General features: G+C 41.4%; 1 protein-coding gene across 2 annotated transcripts in view; it reads right to left on the bottom strand.

Annotated features, from left to right (window-relative positions):
• Nucleotides 1-306: 306 nt before the first annotated feature.
• The window catches only part of LOC310679922 (bombesin receptor-activated protein C6orf89 homolog), a 34,503-nt gene continuing 12,985 nt past the window's right edge, over nucleotides 307-21,824 (bottom strand). For both annotated transcript variants that reach the window (XM_083445873.1, XM_083445874.1), the window contains exons 4-8: nucleotides 10,041-10,186; nucleotides 9,808-9,941; nucleotides 7,667-7,793; nucleotides 7,043-7,166; nucleotides 307-5,587 (exon numbers count right to left, since the gene is read on the bottom strand). In XM_083445873.1, the coding sequence (XP_083301999.1) occupies nucleotides 5,502-5,587; nucleotides 7,043-7,166; nucleotides 7,667-7,793; nucleotides 9,808-9,941; nucleotides 10,041-10,186 (617 nt within the window). In that variant the 3' untranslated portion in view covers nucleotides 307-5,501. The remainder of the gene's footprint in view (nucleotides 5,588-7,042; nucleotides 7,167-7,666; nucleotides 7,794-9,807; nucleotides 9,942-10,040; nucleotides 10,187-21,824) is intronic.

Raw genomic sequence — 21,824 nt, 5'->3', positions numbered from 1 at the left:
AAATGTGTCTGTCTTCACTATATCACCTGCACTTCTCCCCCTTTCTTCTTTTTGACCCCAAACTTTAACAACACTTTCCCCAAGTTCTACAGAGCCAAACACTACAATCAAAATTAGGCAAGCTAATGTAACTTGGCTTTGTTTTCCAGATTTATGTTTCCTTGGAAAATAAATTGTGTATTTATTTATTGGCAGAAATGCTGTCTTTTCAGAACCGCACGGAAGGGTGTACTTGAGATTCCTAAAAAACATATTCCCACACACAGATTTCATTAATCTATGAAGGAGGACAAAGAAAACAGTGGCTTTTAGTGACACTGTGTCTTTAATAAACAAAAAGAGTCATATGGGGGAAAGTGCATCAACAGCTGTATTTAATTGCAAAAAGTAGAAATTGACCCCACCCACAAACATACAAATCTGACATATTTACATTATTTACAGGCATTTCCCAAGTATTTACAAATGGTTGCAATATATTAATCTATAATTGCTCATAAAATTGCATATTTACATTCTTTTATTAGAAACAGAGTTCCATAATTTGGTGTATACGCTTGTCCAAAACTGTATGTGTACATACAGTTACTTTCCCTGTTACCCCTGAGCCATTATAATGTATAACAGTGAGCCATTTTACCCATATTCCCTGAACAGACAAAAAACATTAATAAAAAATAAAGAGTCATTTGTTCAAGTCTCAAATACAACAGGAAAACCCAGCATTTCCCACATTCAATGAAAGAGCAAATTACATAGTTTCCTTTTTAAAAGCCATCATTTTCAGGCTTCCTCAAACTATACATTTCCCTACATAAGATAAACAAAGAAAAAGAGCCTAATACTCTGAGATGCTAATGCCTTCCATTCACTGGTTACAAAGCAGCTGAATTTCTTGACACTTGTGATTTGGTCTTTGTAGGCCCAGGGAGCCCAGAGACGCCAGTGTAGCTAATGAATCCTAAGGATGCTCATCATCTGGCAGAACAGTGGTTCAAGGAAGGCCTGATCCTGCAAGCCCAATTCATAACAAGTCTTAATGAAATGGGCTTGCCCCTTCCCTTTCAAATCTGAAACTCTTGAGAAACCTTAAACACAAACACACACACACACACACACTATTTTCTCCCATTCTGCATCAGGAAGGGTTCTGCTCTATCATTGTTGAAAAAGACTAAGAATGCTCCAAACTCTACTTTGCTTCAGAAAAATTGCACAGGGCTTTTTGAAACTAAGTCTGAAAGTTGTCGGGGGGGGGGGGGGAATCATGCCAATTTAAACAATAGACGTCCATGGAAATAGGTGTTCCTAGGCAACTGGGAAAGCCTTTATTTGAATGTCTTATGACCAATAAGCTTCTCTCCACCCCATTCACTTCTTCCTGCCATTACTTGGATGAAGGTATTGAGGGGATGCTCATCAAATTTGCAGATGACACCACCCTGGGATGGATAGCCAATGGCGCTGAAGACAGGACTGGGATTCAGGGCCCAAACTGACAAAATGAATTTCAATAGGGACACATGTAAGGTTCTACACTTAGGCAGGACAAGAACCAGCTGCACAAATATGAGATGAGGGACACTTGGATTGCCAGTAGTACATGTGAAAAGGATCTAGGGATCTTCATAGACCACAAGCTTAACATGAGTCAACAGTGTGGCGCAGCAGCAAAAAAGCTAATGCTATTCTAGGTTGCATCAACAAAAGCAGAGTATCCCGATCAAGGGAAGTAATAGTCCCGCTCTATTCTGCTTTGGTCAGACCACACCTGAAGTACTGTGTCCACTTCTGAGCACAATGCAAGGATACTGACATTCTGGAATGTGTGAGGGGGGGGAGGGGGGACCAAGATGATCAAGGGTCTGGAAACCAAGCCTTACACAGAATGGTTGAGAGTTGAGCATGTAGAGGAGGGGCATGTTGGACATAAGAGGAGAGAGATTCTGACTAAACAGGAGGAGGAACTTTCTGACAGTAAGAGCTGCTCAACAGTGAAGGAGGCTCCCACAAGAGGTGGTGAACATTACTTCCTTGGAGGTTTTTAAGCAGAGGTTGGATAATACATCTGCCATGTATTATCTAGTTGAGACGGCTGCATTGCAGATGGTTGGACTAGATGGCCCTTGGGGTCCCTTCCAGCTCTACAATTCTATGATTCTATTTCACGTCACTTCAGTTCACCAAGGCGATCTGATTTGCTCATAAGGAAAAATCTTTATTACTAAGAAACTGGCAAATGATCTTCATATCTTGGCTTGTCAACGTTAACAACTAAACCTGCCAACCCATGGCGCCATGACGAGCCCCTCCTTAGGATTTTAGTCACAGGATTTAGGAATGTGCTGTAACTTCAGACAGTCATTGATCTCTGTAAATATTGCAGCACAGCAGATGAGGCACTTTGCTTCTTCAGAAGATGAGAAGAGCAAAGCAGGCCAAGGTACACTGCTAAGATCACAGAAGGAACCAAAAACATTTTCTTCAGGAAACAATTAATGGCATGCAACAGAAGCAATATATAGGATTCAAGGGGTGTGAAAAATAGTGAGAGCCAATATTTGCATTTATTCCTTGCTGAGCTTCTCTTTTTAAAAAGTGTGTCACCAGAACATTTCATCACAAATAGCAACGGCGTTTGGAATTTGTCCAACTTCCAAGGGTTCTCAGCACATGCTTCCTGCAGACTTTTGGAAACTATTCTACTCTGATTGTGCTTCACAAACACCAATGACTTTGAGTGTTTTGCTTTGATGAGACTGACTTGTCTCCAGAATAGGTTTCTTACGCTTAATATTTGCATCATTAGATACTTAGTCACAGGAGCTAAGTTTGAGTTCGCAATGAACCTGATCTAGGCAAAGATTCTTTTCCATGTTCTCCAACCATAAATGCAAAAAGGTGCCGACACAACTTCTTTAGCCATTGCCAAAAAGGATGGTAACAGGTGCTTAAAAACGCTTCAGAATGGTAGCTTGCACTCCAAAAACCAGACAAGAGAAACTCTGATCTAATTGAATGCTCTTAATCAGTTGAAAATCAGAGAACTTGGAGCTCTGATTCTTGTTGGGCAATTACTTGTTTTAATTCCTTGCAGCTTGTGAAAGAGAAGGAGAAAATGTACTGGAAGTTTGAAAACAAATGATGTAAACTCCAGAGGGAATGAGGCTTGGACATGTGCATAGCACCTCCTAGACAAAGATCTGGAAACCTATGCAAAGACCAAGAGCACGTGGAAAGCCAGTCCGTATGCAGGACAAATTCATTATCTTCGGCCAAGAGACTATTTCCTGACTGGCATTTGAGGTTGGGAAAGAGAAAGCATTTTTATGGGAACACTTGTGCAGCACATGTATAAACTGGCCTTTAAAACTATTCCTCTCTAGAGACCCCGAGTTGACTGAAAGAATGATTCTTCCCCACCCCCTGCCAACTATTAAGCAGTTAGCATCACTAACACAATTCCCTAAAATACAGGCATTTCACTATCAAAGCTTTGTTCATGTAAGTGTTGATCAATCTCTGTATCTTCCATCATGTAAAATTCTACTTTGAATTTGTTGCTATTTGCATTACTTGCAGGGGGGGGAAAGGATGCCGACACACCACAGTTCAGGGCAAACTGTACTCTGTGTAAATCTACAATAACCCTTGGTTAAAAGCTGGTACATAAGAATTTCGATACCTGCTAGCTTCAGTGTGTAAATCCCAGCAGCAGAGGTGCCAGGAGAGTAAAACGATGATGTCGCAAAACTTCTATTAACTTATGTGGAATGTGGTCCTTTTCAACTTACATGAACATGTTGTTCTGTAATTGCTCGATTAAATCCCTCTGCTTTTTCATTAGAATTAAACAAAGTACGGTTTTCCTGCTGAACTTGCTATTATCACAAACCTGCTTAAAATGATACTGGGGCTCTAATGTAGAGTTGTTGTTTTTCTTTATGGACTTCAAGTAGGTTAATAAAAAGTGTGAGAATTTCCTCTACGCAGAAAAGGGAGGTGGGAGGAAGGTTCACCATCTGGTTAAGGGAAACGCTAAAGAATGAGGCAGATTAAATGCCAACCCTCCAAAAACCCAAGTTTCTATAGTGCTGCCTATTATTTATATACTGATCTTTTAAACACACATACAGCTAAGTTCACTGTCATATGCATCTCCCACTTAAGACTGCAAATCAGTTTATGCATGTTTCCAAAATAGAATATATACAGAAATAAGGTGGCGAAGATGCAATCTGCATATTTGCAGAAAATCAAGTAGAATGGGACCCGGTTAGGGGCCCTTAATTGCTATTATCATAAAATTAATATATCCCACCTTATCTTCTAGCAAAGATAGAGAGATTGCTTGAATTTCTTCCTTAAAATTGACCTATATTTACAAATGAACTTTTTTTTTTTTTTTACTTTTCACGTGGAAAGTTGCATTGTTAACTTGGTTGAAACAAAATAATCCCCAATAGCACATAAAACATGCTAAATTGTATGCCCCAGCCCTCATTACTGGGATCCGACTTCAACCTCATACATCTGCAAATTGTCTTAACGCAGCAGGAACCTAAAAGATTCACTCCTGGGAAGCACTACTACAAATGTAGACAGCACATGCTTGAAACTGATCCTCTCTAAAGGCACAGATGAGCCCATGAGCAGCAAGAGGAAACGCACAAAGCTTGGAAGGAGCTCAAGAATAATCAACATGTATTCAAAAACATGGATTAAGACATGAGAAAACACTAACAAAACATAGGGGGAAAGAAGAGGGCAAGATTATTCATGGCACAAGCCTTAAGAATCTGTTTGTTCCAATCCTGCCCGCAAAAGCGTCCACCCATCAGCATCTTTGAAACAAGAGCTGGACAGTGTTCAAGCAAAATATGCACAAAAAGTTTTAATTTCCTAGGCAGTGATTAAATGAGACCAAAGTAGTCCAACCTAGACAGCTCAAAAAGGCCTAGTTTTCAGAAGAGTAGTGCTTGGCATGTTCTGAAATGTTAAAAAAAAGAAGAAGAAGAAACCCTCTAGCAAATTTGGCTGCTTGAAGCAACTATTAGTCATTTTGAAAAAAATCTTGGATCTGGCATTAAACTGACCCAGGCCAAGAAAGCAGCAAGAATGCGTATCTCAACACTAGGGAAGAGGTGGGAAAAGAAACTTGTAGAGTGCATTGCACACTTGCACAGTGTGTCAAAAGAGCAATTCCACCCTCACCCCACACCAGAACACATCTGCTTTCAAGGAGAAATCTACACACAAGGAAAGGGGGGACACCTCCAACTCCTACCAAGATGTTTGAAGGAAAGGCCAAAGTTATCTTGAAGGTCAAGAGAAGATGCCCTTTCTAAAGTGTATTCCTTCCTTCACTGCAGGTGCACACAACGGGGTAAAGATACATCCTTGGAAATGGTGGCTAACCATCCTTAAATCTTTTGTGTTCCATTTCCTTCGCCTTGGATCCCGAGTGCTCTTACTCAGCAAAAGGCACCTCTCGACAGTTCTTAACTGGCAGATCCATCACAAACAACAGTAGGTTCTGGTCCCCTGGAGTTAAAGCCTGTTGTCCAATAATCCACATTTGCAAAGCCTTTAGGGAGAAAAATGAGAAAACATTGGAAAAGTGATCTGCATTACTATTCTTTGTAAAGACAATGCTATTGACAGTCTTGTCTATGAACTGAGCTTACCTTTCAAAACGTACTTATACTGTTAGGATTGTATCCAATGCTGCTCACAGAAAAGGATGTCCCTTCCTCTCCACTTCTTACGTACCTCCAAAATCTGCTCCTGAGGGTTCCCCAATCTTCAGAGGAACCTTTAGAGTGTTCCTCTGAAGCAGATTTGGAGGATGTGGAAGGGACGGCAGGGAAGAAGAGTGGGAAGTTCCATGGCACAAATGCAATGGCAGTGTTGAGTGCAACCCTTAGACTTGAAGGCTTCACTCCATCCCATAGAAATTAAATTAGAAACAGAATTTCCCTTAAAAAAAAAAAATTCTCTCTGACTGTTCCATAGGCCTAACAGCGAAGAAAGGCATTCTATATATTTCTCCTGCCCCGCACTATTGATAAAAGAGCATCTTAAAGATTAAAAACATGTACTACATCAAGTCATACAGGTCAGTTCTTCTATTTTTTCAGAACCCTATAGTTTTACAGAGACTTCCACGGTACCGTAAAAAACTAATGAATTGTGGTACATGCTTTCATAGCCAGAAATCACTTCACTAGATGCACCTAGTGAAGATGGATCCTGTCCTATGAATTTCCATGACACAATATAGATTATATCGAAAGTAGCGCTAAGTAATTTGTTCTGTTAGCATAAGGATTTGCACCTGTGCAACAGAATTTCCCCCTTTCCTCCCCTAGTGCTCCCTAAGTCTGTTTCCCCAACCCTCTGCAGCACATTTGGAGAGGATTCTGTGCATGTGCAAAGACAGGGGAATGTTCTGTTGTGCTAAAGGGATGAGTGCAAGGGATTCCACTCCACATTTCTAAATCTTTAAGGTGCCATGAAACTCCTTCATTTTTACTACAGTAAATCGCCATAATTATTATGCTAGCACGCCTCTTTACACCTGAGCCCTTCTCTGTTCCTTTCCCACTTCTACACTCTCTTCTTTGAAATGTAGCAAATGTTAAGTCTAGTGTTCTATATCAAGATGGGTTTGCTCAATGGCGTAGCGATGTTACGCAATATATCATGCCCTTTACCCTAAACAGTTATTTGGCTTTTAGCTGCTACAAAGCGCTGATCTCAAGCTTCCCACAATGGCGAGGCATCCTTCCAGGTTGGGAAAAGCCAATTCAGAATACCACATTGTGTATTCAGAGTTCATATTTTTCCCCCAATAGACAGGGTGTGGAATACATTTTCTCCCCTGCTGCATAATAAAGATTAGAACATTTAGCAGGGCATAATCATGAGCCGCAAGCCACTGCTTGCCTTTTTCCAGAGTATAAGGTACAATGGGATGCAATGAACAGCTCCCAGAATGCAACATTTGCTGCAGTGTCACATCATCTGTATTTGTATTTACCAATATCCCCGGCTTCCAGCTCCACTATCACTGTTTTGCAATGTTCTCTGCACAACGGAGAAGGGATAACATTCAAGGTAAGCTGACCACTTCCAACCACAAAGGTGCTCTGCAGTCTGTATGTCTGAAAAATATGAAGATGAAGAAGCTTCAAATTATCCCATGCCCTTTCAGAGCTTTATTGGAAGGCAAGAGAATGAAGGAACATTTCCCTGCCGAATTAACCCAGGTGACACAAAGATGCAGAAGAGCTGACTACCACAGAGCTGTTTCCCATAACTACCATCTGAAGCATTTTGCCTTTTAGAATGGACTAGGTGCTCAATGCTACTGCTGCAACCTACATGTGCACTTATACTCTTGGGGAGAAATGTGATCACCACCACCATTTATCTGAGACTGCTAAGCATAAGGCACATTGGGACAACTGAAGAAAATTGTGCATGCATTCCCCCCAAAGAAAGGGAACCCTGCCATTGTCTGGGGAAACATTTTCTGCTGATGTTTAGTGCCTTTTTTCCTTTTGTTTTGGGGTTCTTGGTGTGCATTTTATTGTGATGTAAACTGCTTTGAACTTTCGGAGAAGCAGCACAAAAATATTTCAAGAAGCATTAAAATGCTCACCTTATCCTGAAGTCTTGAGTTGTGGATGAGAAAACAGCTTTTCAGAGAAATAGTCTTTGGAAGCAGCAGTGAAGAGAAGATGGGGAAAATCTCCTGCAGAATCCGAGTTTTATTCAGGGGATTTTGCCTAGGGGACATTTTAGAGAATCAGACTGTGCTTAGCACCTTACATTGCTGCCAAGTCCCTTCAAAAGATATCCACCTCTGTCATCCTGAATCACTATTATTGCCTCCATTTTGCAAAAGTGACCAAAAAGCAGGGAAAGCATAAGAATGCGATTTTCCCAGAGCTTGAACTAGAGACAGGGACTCCTTGGGATGAGTTCAGATCACCTATCACCTCCCAAGAAAACAATATGCTCAGGGAACAAAGAGGCTGATGCAACAACGATATATATATATATATATATTTAAATGTCAAGTTCATTTAATAAAATGCTGATGAAGGGAAATAAAGGAAGGCGTCACCTAGTCAAACATTAACTAAAACCACATGGGAAAGAGTTTGGGAATCCTAGCCTATTCACCATTCCAAGAAAAGGGAGGGCAGGGACGCATTTTAGAAATCCCAGTGTGGGGATCCGTCATGATTCACAGCTTGATATTCTGCACCCAAACTGTCTAGCACAAGTTCATAAAGTAAGAACAGCACTGAATGATAGACAACACCGTGTCCCACAATTACGAAGTGCCCAAATATGACTCAAAGCCTAAAATCTTTAGGTCCTGTATCTATGCACACATTTGCTTCAGTTTAAGATTGTAGCCTTAAGTTGTTGCTGCATGCTAGTTTCTTTGGCAACCTCTGAGCAGCAGCCTCTGAAGTGAGCAGCTTAAATAAAGTGACTTAGGTGATGTTGTTGCCTTTGAGAATTTATCTCCAAGCAACTGAAGAGCCCTTTATTCTCTCTCACACACATACTCAACACTGGAGCAATTCAGTACAGTGGTACCTTGGGTTAAGAACTTAATTTGTTCTGGAGGTCCGTTCTTAACCTGAAATCGTTCTTAACCGGAGGTACGACTTTAGCTAATGGGGCCTCCCTCTGCCACCGCACCGCCACGCAATTTCTGTTCTCATCCTGAAGCAAAGTTCTTAACCCGAGGTACTATTTCTGGGTTAGTGGAGTCTGTAACCTGAATGTATGGGGCTGTTAGGCAACATTTTAAACAAGAATTGGCAAAACCAGCACCCAGCATTTTTTGGAATAAAATACTCTAAATTGCAGGGGTAAGGAGAGATTTCTGCAGAAATTCTGGGGGTTGAACAAATTCCAGCCAAATATGGGCTTCTCTGAATCCATTAGTTACTCAGTGCTGTAGTTGGCCTTTTCAAAGGCCTGTAAGTAGTGGCATGTATTGGTGGCACCACTTGCATGCACTGTAGAGGCTTCTGCAAAGTCTGTAACCTGCACAATGTGAACTGGACCTCTGCTGCCCCTGCATTTGGGGGAAGTTACAGGCATCTAAGAGGCAGAATTTGACCGGGGAAACCAAAATGGTTTTGTTGAGTTTCACATCCCAACTCCATTGTATTTTTCTGTGTATTTCACCTCCGCAACACACACACCAAACTTTCCGTCAAACCATGTTTGGAAAGAAATCTGCTGGTATTTTTAAATGCTTAAGGAATCCTACCACAAAAGGCCCTCTCAGAATCCCAAGGCACATGTGCCAAAATGCCACATTATAAATTGGACTGCCGGTCTGGTGTAGTGGTTAGAGTGTCTGACTAGGACCTGGGAGACCCGGGTTCAAATCCCCACTCAGCCATGAAGCTCACTGGGTGACCTTGGCCAGTCACTCATTTTCCTCCTAACCTACCTCACAGGGATAAAATGGCAAGGAGAACTTACATACACTACCTTAAGCTCCTTGAAGGAAAAGTGGGGTTATAAGTGTAATAAATATATAAAGGAAATAAAATTGAGCAGACCCATTTTTCCATTTGGGTCAAGATGATACATTACATATTAGAATAAGACAGCTACAAAAACAGCAAATCTGTATCAACCATTCTAGTGTTCTTCACCAGTCACCCAGCCACCCAGCCTTTTGGAAGACACATCCCAGAAAGTTCACTTGGGTCAAGTTCAAGAAAGCGTGTGTGTCTACAACTTCAGTGAATAGCTCAAACTCACCAGAAAATGTGAACTCCTTGCCCTGGATGACTGCTCCATCTCTCAGCTGATTCCTCCAGTATGATGAAATCTGTCAATCCAGGGTACAGAGACTGAAAATGCTTCATTTCAGCATAAGACCGATACTGTCCTGTCTTGTGAAAAAGAGAGGAGATGGAATGGTATTTTTATGAGTTGTGTTTTCTCCAGTGAGTAGGCCACATTCTGACAGGCATCCCACACTGTGAAGTTACCTTGATGAAGAGAGGCTGAGTTTGCAGTAGTTTTTCTGATAGCTGCCCTAGGTCAGCAGCAGCCACAAGGTTCTTCACGGAGCAAGAGCAGTTGGCAGTCTGAGACACATTCTGTCTACAATCCAAGCCCCACCAGTCTTGACACTCTGAAGCAAAAGGATATAAGTGGTTTGTGAGCCCCAAAATTTCACTTAAGCAAACAGCAACAGATTCCAAATGTTACACTTGTCATTGCCATGGACTATCATGAGATAATTCATTGAAAAGGAATATTTAAACTTGATATGGGCAACACCTGTCACCCCATTCGAGAGCAAACAAGTGGTGCATTTCACAGTTCTGTCTCAGAATGAGCGCCCCCCCCCCCGGAACAACCCCAGATGGCAATGCATAACATTAGGTACATCATTAAGAGGGATACATACTTGCTACTCAAATGTAGTAAGTGGTTCTTCCTAATAAAGGACTAGCATGGCTTCCACAAAGGTAAATTCCATGTAACTAACCTTGGAGTGTTCTCCAACAGTGTCAGCAAGCATATGGATAGGAGAGATTCATTAGATATTGTGTACTTGGACTGCCAAAAAGCTTTTGATAAAGCTGTTGATAAAGCTCAACAATTTCGGGTGGGTATTTCCCCTTAAAATAGGTCAACAAGTTCCACCACCTCTTTTTCTAGAAAAAAAGCCCTGCTTAACCCTGTGCTTTTTAAATTCTTCATAAACAACCTAAAGTTATGGGTGAGCAGTGAGGTGGCCAAGTTTGCTGGTGACACCAAATTGTACAGGGTAGCACAAACAAAAAGGAATTGTGAGCAGATCCAAAATGGTATTTTCCAACTGGGTGAATGGGCATTAAAATGGCAAATGTAAGCAAGTGTAATTGATGCACACTAGTGCAAAAAATCCCTGTCTTCACATATATGCCAATAGGGACTGATCTGGTGGTGAATGACCAGACCTCAGTGAAAATGGCAGCTGTGAAAAAGCAAACTCCATGTTAAAAGGACTGAAAATAAAAATGTTTAAGAGCATTGCAATATTGAAAAGCCTATGGTGCAGAGGCATCTAAAATACTGTTATCACAGGGCGGGAAAAGATTCAGAAAAGGGCAACCAGAATGATCATCCAAAGTCCAACATTTGGACTTTTTTAGTTTAGAAAAATGCAAGTAAGGGGGTGATATCATACAACATAAAAGTATGCATGGTGTGAAGGAAGTAGATAGAGAAAAGCCTTTCTCCCTCTCTCATCACACTAGAAGCTGGAGTAATCCAGTGAAGCTGAAGGATGGAAGATTCAGGATAGACAGGAGGAAGAACGTATTCACAAAGCACATAGTTCAGACTCTGGAATTCACTACCAGAAGATACAGTAAAGGTGATTAGACAAATTCTCAGCGAGTAAGGCTATCATTGGCCACTAACTATGATGGCTGTGTACTACCTCCAGTATCCAAGGCTATATGCCTCTGAATACCACCAGTTGCTGGGAATCACAAGCAGAGAAAGCACTGTCACGATATGGTCCTGCTAGCAGGCTTCCCATAGGCATCTGGCTCGCCACTGTGGGGGGAAAGGACACTGGGAAGATGGGCCTTTGGTCTGAACCAACAGGGCCCTTCTAGCATTCTTATGTAACAGGAGCGTGTGATTTAAATTACGGGCAAATTATATTTGAGGATCAAGCATTCCGTTTCTAATTTTAAAAGGAAAAACAGAGCATAAGCAATTTGCCTGGCCTCAATGGAAATCAAATTTCAACACTCCCTTTGGGGAATCAATCTCCTTTGATTAGAGAGACTTAGCTTAAATGGTCATTTTACAATACTGTATAATACAACAAGATAAGTAAGGCTTTGTCTTTTATTGGTTAGACTTTTTGTTTTTGTAGCTTGGAAGTGATGGTTAACATATGACCCCTTATTGGGGGGAAAATGAAGAGATGGTGGCTTATTTCCCACCAGGGTCTCTCCCCTCCTTTTGCAAATAGGTAACTGTAATTATGTTATACAGAACGACATCACAAGAGAAGAAAAGAGAGGAGTTTTTTCATCATTACACTTTTGAATAAGGGATTCTCTCAAGAGACAAAAGAAACCACAGTGGTTAATTCTTTATGTCTTGTTCATTATCATCATTATTTATCAAATTTCTGTACCACCCTTCATCCAAGGATCACAGGAAAGCTTGCAGGATCTGACTGAATGCTGTGTTTCATGTGTTACCTCTGGGATGTGTTCTAGAAAGATCACAATTATGACTTGTTTGTTACTGGAAAACTTGCATCAGAGCCTTCTTAAAAAGATACTTGATAATGACATTGTATTCTTTTTAAGAATGCATACAAATTCTTGATGTTTTAGTAAGCAAGAACAACTGCTTCAATGTGCACCTCCCAATTGCACAGAGGCTAAATGACAGAAAATCTCTTATACACAGAGAGATCCAATGGGGCAGAAAGAATCAAGAAAAAGAGGTTGCAAATGATAGCCCTTCAGGGGGCCACGTGGTATTGGTGGGTGTGGCCAGAGGTAAAAAGGGACAGAGCAATTAATTTGAATTTTACTTTCGTACATTAGGCTAGGTTCTACACATACCTGCACACTCCTCTCTATCCTAAAAGCATTATCAGAGTTCAAGGGCACATTCTAGCCAGGCAAATGCACTCAGGAAGGGCACAAATCAGGGTCGGTAATATTATTAGCCAGAGGGATGGCTTCCCAATAGACAGAGAGGCTGGGGAGCTGCTGCATTGGCCCTAGGCCTGGGGATCCCCACTCCTGATCTTAAGGATCACCTTCTGTAACAAGCGATCAACAATGCTTCCTTTGAGTACACCCTAACATCCTTCAGTACATCCTAACAGAAGACAATACAAAATTCATGGAAAAGGAGGACCGTTAAAATGCTTCTGATGCCTTTAAAGTCTTTGAAGCCATTTCAGAAGGTTTACCCAGTTTGAAAGACTGAGATGTTTAGCATCGCAAGATATAGAAGCACAGAGCAATCTGTACGGCTGTGCATTAATCACATCCACCAAACAGAGCCCAATTTATCTTTGCAGCCAATTCTGGGTATTTGCATTCTCAATTGCATGATTCAGGAGGTTTTTGTTTGCCATGAATAACCCACTCAAGTATTCCAAGTGGGCTTAAAAAATTTGTTTAATCAATCTGAGATTTATTGTTGAGGGTGTTCCTTTGTACACCAGAAAGTGTGTGACTTGCATAAAAAGTGCAGTGGGAAAAGGGAGGGAGGGCAGCAGGCTAGCCTGGATTTGGAGAGAGACTGAAGGGTGACATGGAAGAATAACAGACTGAGCAAAGAGCAGAGGCAATGCAAACACAGGAGTGTAGAAGAGGACTGAACTGGAGCTTGACGCAGTAGTCTTCTCTCCTCTACTACCTTCAGTTATACTCCTCTGCATTCCTTTCAGATTATCAGTCTGTCCGTGGGCACACTCAAGGTGTATTTGGCCTTTAAGTGTAGCAGGCCTTGATCCGTTTGTAGCATAGCCAGTTCGTAAATTCTCAAAAAAGAATATTCAAGCTGGAATGCTGTAGCTAAAACATGTCTGTTAAGGTTTCAAGAGCAATTGTGCTTGATTCCAGGGCCAGCACCCAATTCTAGATGTGTCCCCACCACCAGTCCCTACTTTCACAAGTCTGCTTGCAGAGAGCAGTCCTTTTGCAACTACAAGCAGTGGGCCGACAAATATGCATACAGGCTCTCATCAGTAGGATCGGCTCCCCACTGCAACATAGATCCTTGAAACAAGCAGCTTAAGATACCACATATCTGGGAAGGCTCTCCTTCTCAACTCTTAAAAATAGGCATGCTATTTCCAACACTTAATTCATGTAACTTGCAGTGATGTGTATATCTTCGCCTGGTCTAAAAAGACCAGGCACACACAAGAGATTTGCAAAGCTGAGACTAACATAGAAGTGTGCATGCACACGAAAGCGCATACCAATAACAAACTTAGTTGGTCTCTAAGGTGCTACTGGAAGGATTTTTTATTATTATTTTGTTTCAGCTAACATAGAAGTTATTATAAATGAGCTGCTGTTGCCATGACAAAGAGATAGAGAAGCTGAAATAACACAATTCTGCATTTATCTGGCAGGGAATACGGAGACCCACATCATTTAAAATCCACTAAAGGAGGAAGATTCCGTTGTGCTGTTACTAAGCAGTATATTTCTGTGCCAAAACACCAAGGAGGATATTTTGATCCTCGTTAGACAGCAGAGTCCCACTTTGGCCAGGTTCACACGTCACATTAAGCCAAACCCTAGCTCAGCATAAATGTACATGCTCTTGGAGAGGAGCTCACAGACACTTCGCTCCTCCCTGGTTCTTCTCACTACTGCACTGAGCATCACAATTGTGTTGCTGTTTTCCCCCTACTGACCAGAAGTGTAGGCAGGAGCAGTTTCTGCATCTCTCCTTAGAGGCTCAGCAACTTCATATGGGAGTCAGCCTGTCACTCAGTCCTGAGGTCAGAGTACTATATCATTACCAACTGTTTCTCTTGGCTGTCCATACAAACCACCAGGCACTTTAATATTTTTTTTAAAACCCATATAATCAACATTTTAATCTTTCAGTCACTTCAAATCACTTCACATGCAGTAACAACTTTTGGCATGCTAAGAAGCTAATTTGATAGGAAAGATGGACCCCAAAGAGCTAAGGGAGTCGTGAAGTTAAGACACAACAGACTAGATCCAGAGAACTCACAACTGGCCACTGGCTGGGCCCTTTCCTGGAGAAGATGGACCTATAACACCTCCTTGGTTGGCTGGTTAACTGCAAAACACTCAAAAGTAAGGGCTAACCAACTAGCCCAAACATGTTCTGACTGAGAACAGACTGCTTTTAATTAAAGGGCTGGCGCTGTGCTGTTTTGTAATTATTGGTATGGTTTTAATAGATTTTATATATGTAGCTAGTTTAAATTTAACAAATCTTAAGCACCGTCAGGGGAAAAGGAGGGATATAAATAAATTTGTTGGTGGTGGCTTTTTGGAGCATCCAATCAGTTTCCAAGCCCCAAAATGTTTGTCATTGTCTTTATTTATTTAAAGGATCATCATCTCCTACGCGCTTAGGTCTTCAATGGAGATACTACTCCACCACCACTGACAGACGTGCAGCTGCTGGGTATGCAAGTCAGAGACTTCATAGTTATTGTCCCCAGGCAGGGGAACTTTCTGTCCTGGGAGGCTTCTTTGGTTGACATTTCAAGGCCTAGTTGACTGTTTCATTTCAATGTGCCTTTGGCACACAGAGCTGGAATTGTTGTCACCTCCACCCCTTCCTATTTCCAAGTTGGCTCTAGTCACTGGTTTTGTTTTTGGCTGTGGATGTGGTTTTAAGCTGTGCTCATCTTAAGTTGCTGCTCCCTTATTGTTGTGTTTTAAATATTGTTTTCTACCCACCACAGGGGTCCGCCTATGTGTGGGATGTAAATATCTGAAAACCAACCAACTAGCCCAGACAAGCTAGTCCCCACAGGGGATTTCAGACCAACAAAACGCAAATAACAGCACCCTGTGGTACATGCCAAATTGCTTTCAAAATCTAAAGAGAGTTTCAAAAGCAGTTTGAGATACAGCAAAAATGGCTATGTTTCAAAATGTTCAAAAAATCCTCTGGCATGTACAGCCCACTGCGTGTACCTAAAGTTGGCCTTTTGATCCTCAAGTGTAAAGAACTTTCCCCAGAATGATATAGAAACTGGACAGACAAACCAGAACTGGACATTTTGTCCATAAATCTTAGGTGACTAGCGTGTGTGGTTACACTGATATCATACATTCATTTTTTAAAAAAATATTTATCTTTCATGCCATATAGGTTAAATCATACTACAAATAAACTGAAGTAACATCACGTTTAGAACGTTTTTGCACACCAGGAGCTGAGTAAGCTCAGCAACGCCACATGGTCTCCAAGGGTTGGCTCACACTTTGATTATCCAGCCCGCAAAATCTGTAACATGCATCCGCCCTGCATAGCTTTGGTAACAGGCTGCACCATTTCTTGGCATGACTAGGTAGAAGTGTCATGCCTGTACTGGGCTATGCTGTGCCAAATTATTTATTTGATTCAGGAAGAGTAAAGTTCTCCACTAACAGATGAGATCACTACAGGCCATGTAGCTGCCTCCCTTGGATTTATGCAGGTGCACACGTTCAAAATGATGCTAAGATCCTTTAAAGCATAAACCATTAATAACCTGAACTAGCCCAAAAAAACCCCATCAGTTGTACTATACTCTGCAGCAGCCAACATTACTCCAAGCAGAAATGATTTTTCCCTGCTTAGCAGACATCCTCAATCCCAAAACATGGCCAGACAATACTCACAATTGCTACCCTCATTGCTTTTGCTGCTCTGTCTTACAACTTAGCACTCTACAAGGAAAGAGAGAAACAGTGGCGGTAAAATATAAAGCTACTCATTGCAACAGACTTGTTTTTTTCTGCAAGGAGAAATATGTACAGTATATCAGAATAAAACTAAAAATAGGTTTAGTCAGGGAAAGCAAACCATTATTTTGATTCATTTAAAAGTAGCAGCACAGGCTCTGACTTCATTTAGACATTAAAAAAAAACCATAGCGAGACTCAATTTTGCATCTGCAAGTCACCAAAACTAACTTGCAGAGACCTGGATAGTACGAGCCCTTCCCATTTGAGAGTAAAAGACTGGGGAGATTAAGAAAACAATCCTATGCACACTTCTCTTAGAGTAAGCTTAATTGGACTTAACCTCCAATTAGTAGGGGATTGCGCTTTGAAGCACTGAACTGATACAAGTCTGTCCCCCACCTCCCAATTTCTAGCTTAGCCACAGTCTTAGGGGAGACCTCATCTGTCATCCTCCTCTCTTATTTCTATCTGTCACCAGAGGTTCTAAGAATATCATGGCATATCATGACTCAGCAGAAAGGGCTGAAAGGTGCTCCTGTTATGACCACCTCACAGGGATATTAAGTGTTATAGCCATTAATTATCAAAGTCAATTTTATGGCAAGGATTCAAAGCGTCTTGTGCTATGTGTATTCAACAGTGACTTCAAAATCATAACTTCCATTTTTTGTGGGGGAAGTTTTAGCATTTAAGATTGGAGATAAAAACTTGGAAACTGGGCTTCAATTTGAACAGAAAAACTCAAACATTAGAATTTAATTAAAAAGAAATGCACAATTTAAAAAAACCTCAAATTTCAAGCCACAAGAGTTCTAGTGTTGTCATCCTCAGATTACCCCAGCTGGAACAACAGACATGGTTCAGTGGAAACCAGATGTCAAAACTGAATTTTTATGAAATGCACATGCTTGGTAAATGCATGGAGAGAGGGAGAAAGAAGGGGACACATCACTCTACCATGTTTTACATAATAGGCATATCAATCCTGAAGCAAGGAAGAAACTGCTTCTTCACAACTTTGCAAAGCTGAACACCACCAAGGTGGAATTACCACCAGGACTATGTGCACTCACATTCAAATATCAACCTTTTGTCCAAAATAAATGAATTACTACTTATTTCATTTACTCCATCTCCTAAATCTGCACTTTCTTTGGCCTCCTCTCAATCCCAATGTTTTCAAAGAAAAGAATGCAAAGAGGGTAAGACAAGGGTATCCTGCACAGTTCTATGCTGTGGGAGAGACAGTGGTAGGAATGGTGATGGAATAGAAGCCCCATTCCTTGATCCCCTGGGAAATCATGTTAATGCCTCTTTCAATTGCTTTGGGTTACCAAGAAATATAAGCAAATGTTTTCATAGCTAGTTTCTACATCTAAGAGTTGGAAACAGGTTTTCAAATAGCAGTACGTTAAAATACCCAATTCTGCACGTCTAGTGAACTTGGAAGAATGATTTAACAAGTTATACAATGCAGTGCTCAATAATTTTTTTTAAATAGCTAACTCTCTTAGAATGTGCTCAACACTAAGCTTTGAATGGCAAACCTTATTTGCCACTGGGTGAACCCCAACAGCTCACCCCCAAACAAACCCATATTTTGTGGCTATATATATATATATATAAAACATACTACCCTAAATGCAAAAAAATGCAAAAGAGTTTTCCACTTTCCAGATTCCCAAAATAACATGGAGAAGGTTTGCTATAAGAAATGTCAAACACACAGTTCAACTAGTGAATAGCCAAGATAAAGTCATTGTTTAAAAAGAACTTGCACCACCCATCTGTACAAAGCCAGCCTGGACCTTTAAAAATGTGTACCAACACATGTGCCTGTTATTAGGCCTCAGATTATAATAAAATGAGATGTTTACAATGAGATTCAGAGCCCTGGGGCATCAGTTACAGTTCAGTTCATAATGGTGTAAGGATGCTGCAGCTGGGCTGACGTTAATGGACAACATTCTAGAGGCATCAGTATTTTCTGGTGGGAAAGAACACTAATCTGCAAAGGAAATCTTTGTGCATGCTCTATAGCAGACTCAACTGAAACTATCCAAGACATGATTTAGCCTGAGAGGGCCCTGAATGTTGGATGGAAGTCAAGCATGTCTCACGCTAAGCTAGAAAGCCAAAAAGATAGATATTGTTGCTGCAAATCTTCCCAAATGAACCATTTTTGCTAACCGCACCCTTGTTCATAATTTACGGCTTGGAGGTAGTGCTCAAGGGTTCTGAAATGTAGAAAGACTCCTCACTGCTTCGTCCAATCATATTATTTCAGACCTCAGTTGCAGTTCATTGCTAACAAGGCAGTTGTGGCTCATATGCCAGCTTAAAAGTGACCTGCTGGAATTTCGCCCACCACTTTACATCATGCACCTCTGCAAACAGCCAAAACTGAGCCCAAGAGTCTGACCTGTTTTTACAAACAATTTCAGAGAAGCAGAAATGCCTGGCAAAGAACATAATCATTTCTAGTCTTGGATTTGGTATGTCAAAGGAATTTAGAAATGTGGGACGAATGAATGTTGGCCTAGCTCCATACTACCATCATTTTAAAGATACTTCTCTGTGCCAAGAACAAATGGAGGGCTTCCCACTGGACCACATCCTAGCGCTAAGAGTAATCATGTCTCCAAATAGCCCTGCGTATCTTGGGTTTCACCCAGTACATTATTATATAGTTCATTATTTAAATCTGTGATTGAAGGATAGATCTAGTCTCTTGGAAGTGGAGGAGAAAGGGTTTCTAGAATGTTGAGTTCCAGTGACCATATCAGTCCAGGCAAAGGAAACATAAAGTGCCCACTACACTTTCCTCTTTCAGGGCACTGCAACAGTGATGAAGAAGTTTTCCATCGCTGTCAATAGCCTTCGCAAACAAGAGCGATTCTCTTCAAAGAGCTCCCCCCTCTTTTCATTTGCCAGCTAATTCAAGCTACCAAAGCAATTCCTTTAATGTCTAATCATTTTCATTATGTACTGATGTGATGTTACAACAGAAAATATAAACAGCAGCTCTTCAAAGATGCTTGACATCTAGCTTGAGTCAGCCTCTAAACAGGATTCTTCTCCATCCCACCAAAGCTGCTTAGTTACATTTGCCCTTTGCATTGTACATTATGAAACACACGTTGATATGGCAGCAGCCTTTACTCCCTTTTATCATTTCCCAGCTTAAGATTTGCAGGATGTGACTTACAAGGCTGGACCTAATCAACCAACTAATGCAAGGGCACGGCAGTGAGCTAAATTTAAGATGGGAGATTTTGCAGAATGTAGGATTCCTGAAACTATGACAGTTCCCAAGCTAGAAAGAATCAGAGAGCAGTAAACAGCTGCGACTACACAGTCCATCAGTCTTTCCTTTAAAAATATGTCAGGAGACCCATCCAACTACAGTGGTACCTCGGGTTACATACGCTTCAAGTTACATATGCTTCAGGTTACAGACTCTGCTAACCCAGAAATAGTACCTCGGGTTAAGAACTTTGCTTCAGGATGAGAGCAGAAATCATGTGGTGGCGGCGCAGCGGCAGCAGGAGGCCCCATTGGCTAAAGTGGTAGCTCAGGTTAAGAACAGTTTCAGGTTAAGAACGGGCCTCCGAAATGAATTAAGTACTTAACCCGAGGTACCACTGTACTACACTTAAAGCCCTCATCTTCCTTTGAGGCCTTGAGATACTTACCGTATTTTTCGCCCCATAGGGCGCATCGGCCCATAGGGCGCACCTAGTTTTTTTGGGGGGGAAATAAAGAAAAAAAAATTATTTCCCCCCCAGGCGCGGGGCTGGGGCGGGGGAAGCCCGAGCTTCCCCAGCCCCCAGAACAGGTGCGACTGCTCTCCGCAAGCCGTGGGAGCCCTCCCACGGCTTGCGGAGAGCTACCCGAAGCCCAGGCGCGACTGCTCAGTGCACCCAGGCTTCAGGATGCAGGCAGCTCTCCGCAAGCCGTGGGACCCGGCGGGAACTCCCGCGGGCTCCCAAGGCTTGCGGAGAGCTTCCTGAAGCCTGGAGAGCGAGAGAGGTCGGTGCGTACCGCCCCTCTCGCTCTCCAGGCTTCAGCGAAAGCCTGCATTCGCCCGATAGGACGCACACACATTTCCCCTTCATTTTTGGAGGGGGGAAAGTGCGTCCTATAGGGTGAAAAATACGGTAATAGAATGAGGTGGCAAGGCTCCATGGCATTCCTTCAATTTGCTTTTGACAGAATGTAAATAGTATCAGATTAGCTATTATAATTGGGAGCTAGAAAAGTCATTGCTTTAACATATAGAAGCCCAGTATGAAAATCTAAGCAAAAAAAGGGTCCTCTCTCTTATGTACATGTAAGAATAGTCATGAAACAATTCAGTCTGTAATCCTATGCATGCCTATTAGGGTATAAGTCTCATTGTACAAAATCAGAGCTTACCTAGAAGTGATTACGCCCAGGATTAAAACTGCAAGTGGCAGACTGCACATCACATATAAATTGTGTGTATCTAAACACCAATGTTCTATGTTCTTTTGATGAAAAGTACTATTGGGAGGCTACAATTTCAAACACAGGAGCAGCATAGGGAGTGCTTAGCCCTTTCCCTGCTAGGCCTTTTTTCAGTCAAAACTCCCCACCCAAGGGATTCCAGATGCTTGTTTAGTCTTGCAAATATGCATCCCAATCTATGCAAAGGTAGAAGCAGTTGAACCGTATGATTTTGAAGGAGACATGATTGGAGGGGGAAAGGTTAAACACACACACACCATTTTTAAATGGGGTGTGAGATTTCAGGAAATCATCTTCAATAGATTTAGGGACCTATTACAAAAATTGGATGTGGTTTTGTTTATTTCTGCAGGAAAGGGTTTTTGCCAACATATACATTCTAAGCTGAGGAATTGGTTTCAATACCACTACTGATCTATGCTCATGATCCTTTCACACATAGAAATTCATTTCTGGTAACCTTTTCTTATTTCAACAACCTAATTTAGGTGGAAGGGGTTGTTTTGTTATTGCTATGGCTAAAAATAAATAATTCTGGAGATAGTCTTTGTTAATCTACTGCCAATCAGATAGAAAACTACCCATTTTAAACTGGTTTTTAATAGTGTGTGATACTGTGTTTTAATATTAATGTTATATTTTAATTGCAACCCACTCTGGGACCCTAGGGTGAAGGGCAGGTAATAAATAGTAGTAGTTTTTGTAGTAGTAGTAATACATTCCAATCTATCTTCTGTCTTACCCACCCCTTGTTTATTCTCAACTGTCACAAAGGAAAAACAACCATTTGTGTGCCAAGCATTCCCAGAAATAAAATTTCCTTCAACTGAGCGCTAACAAAACAAAAAA

The sequence above is a fragment of the Podarcis tiliguerta genome, assembly GCF_965153285.1.
Source record: "Podarcis tiliguerta genome assembly, chromosome: 6".
Classification (NCBI taxonomy): Eukaryota; Metazoa; Chordata; class Lepidosauria; order Squamata; family Lacertidae; genus Podarcis; species Podarcis tiliguerta.
The sequence above is the reverse complement of the archived record's forward strand: the minus strand, read 5'-3'. Positions and strand labels throughout refer to the sequence as shown.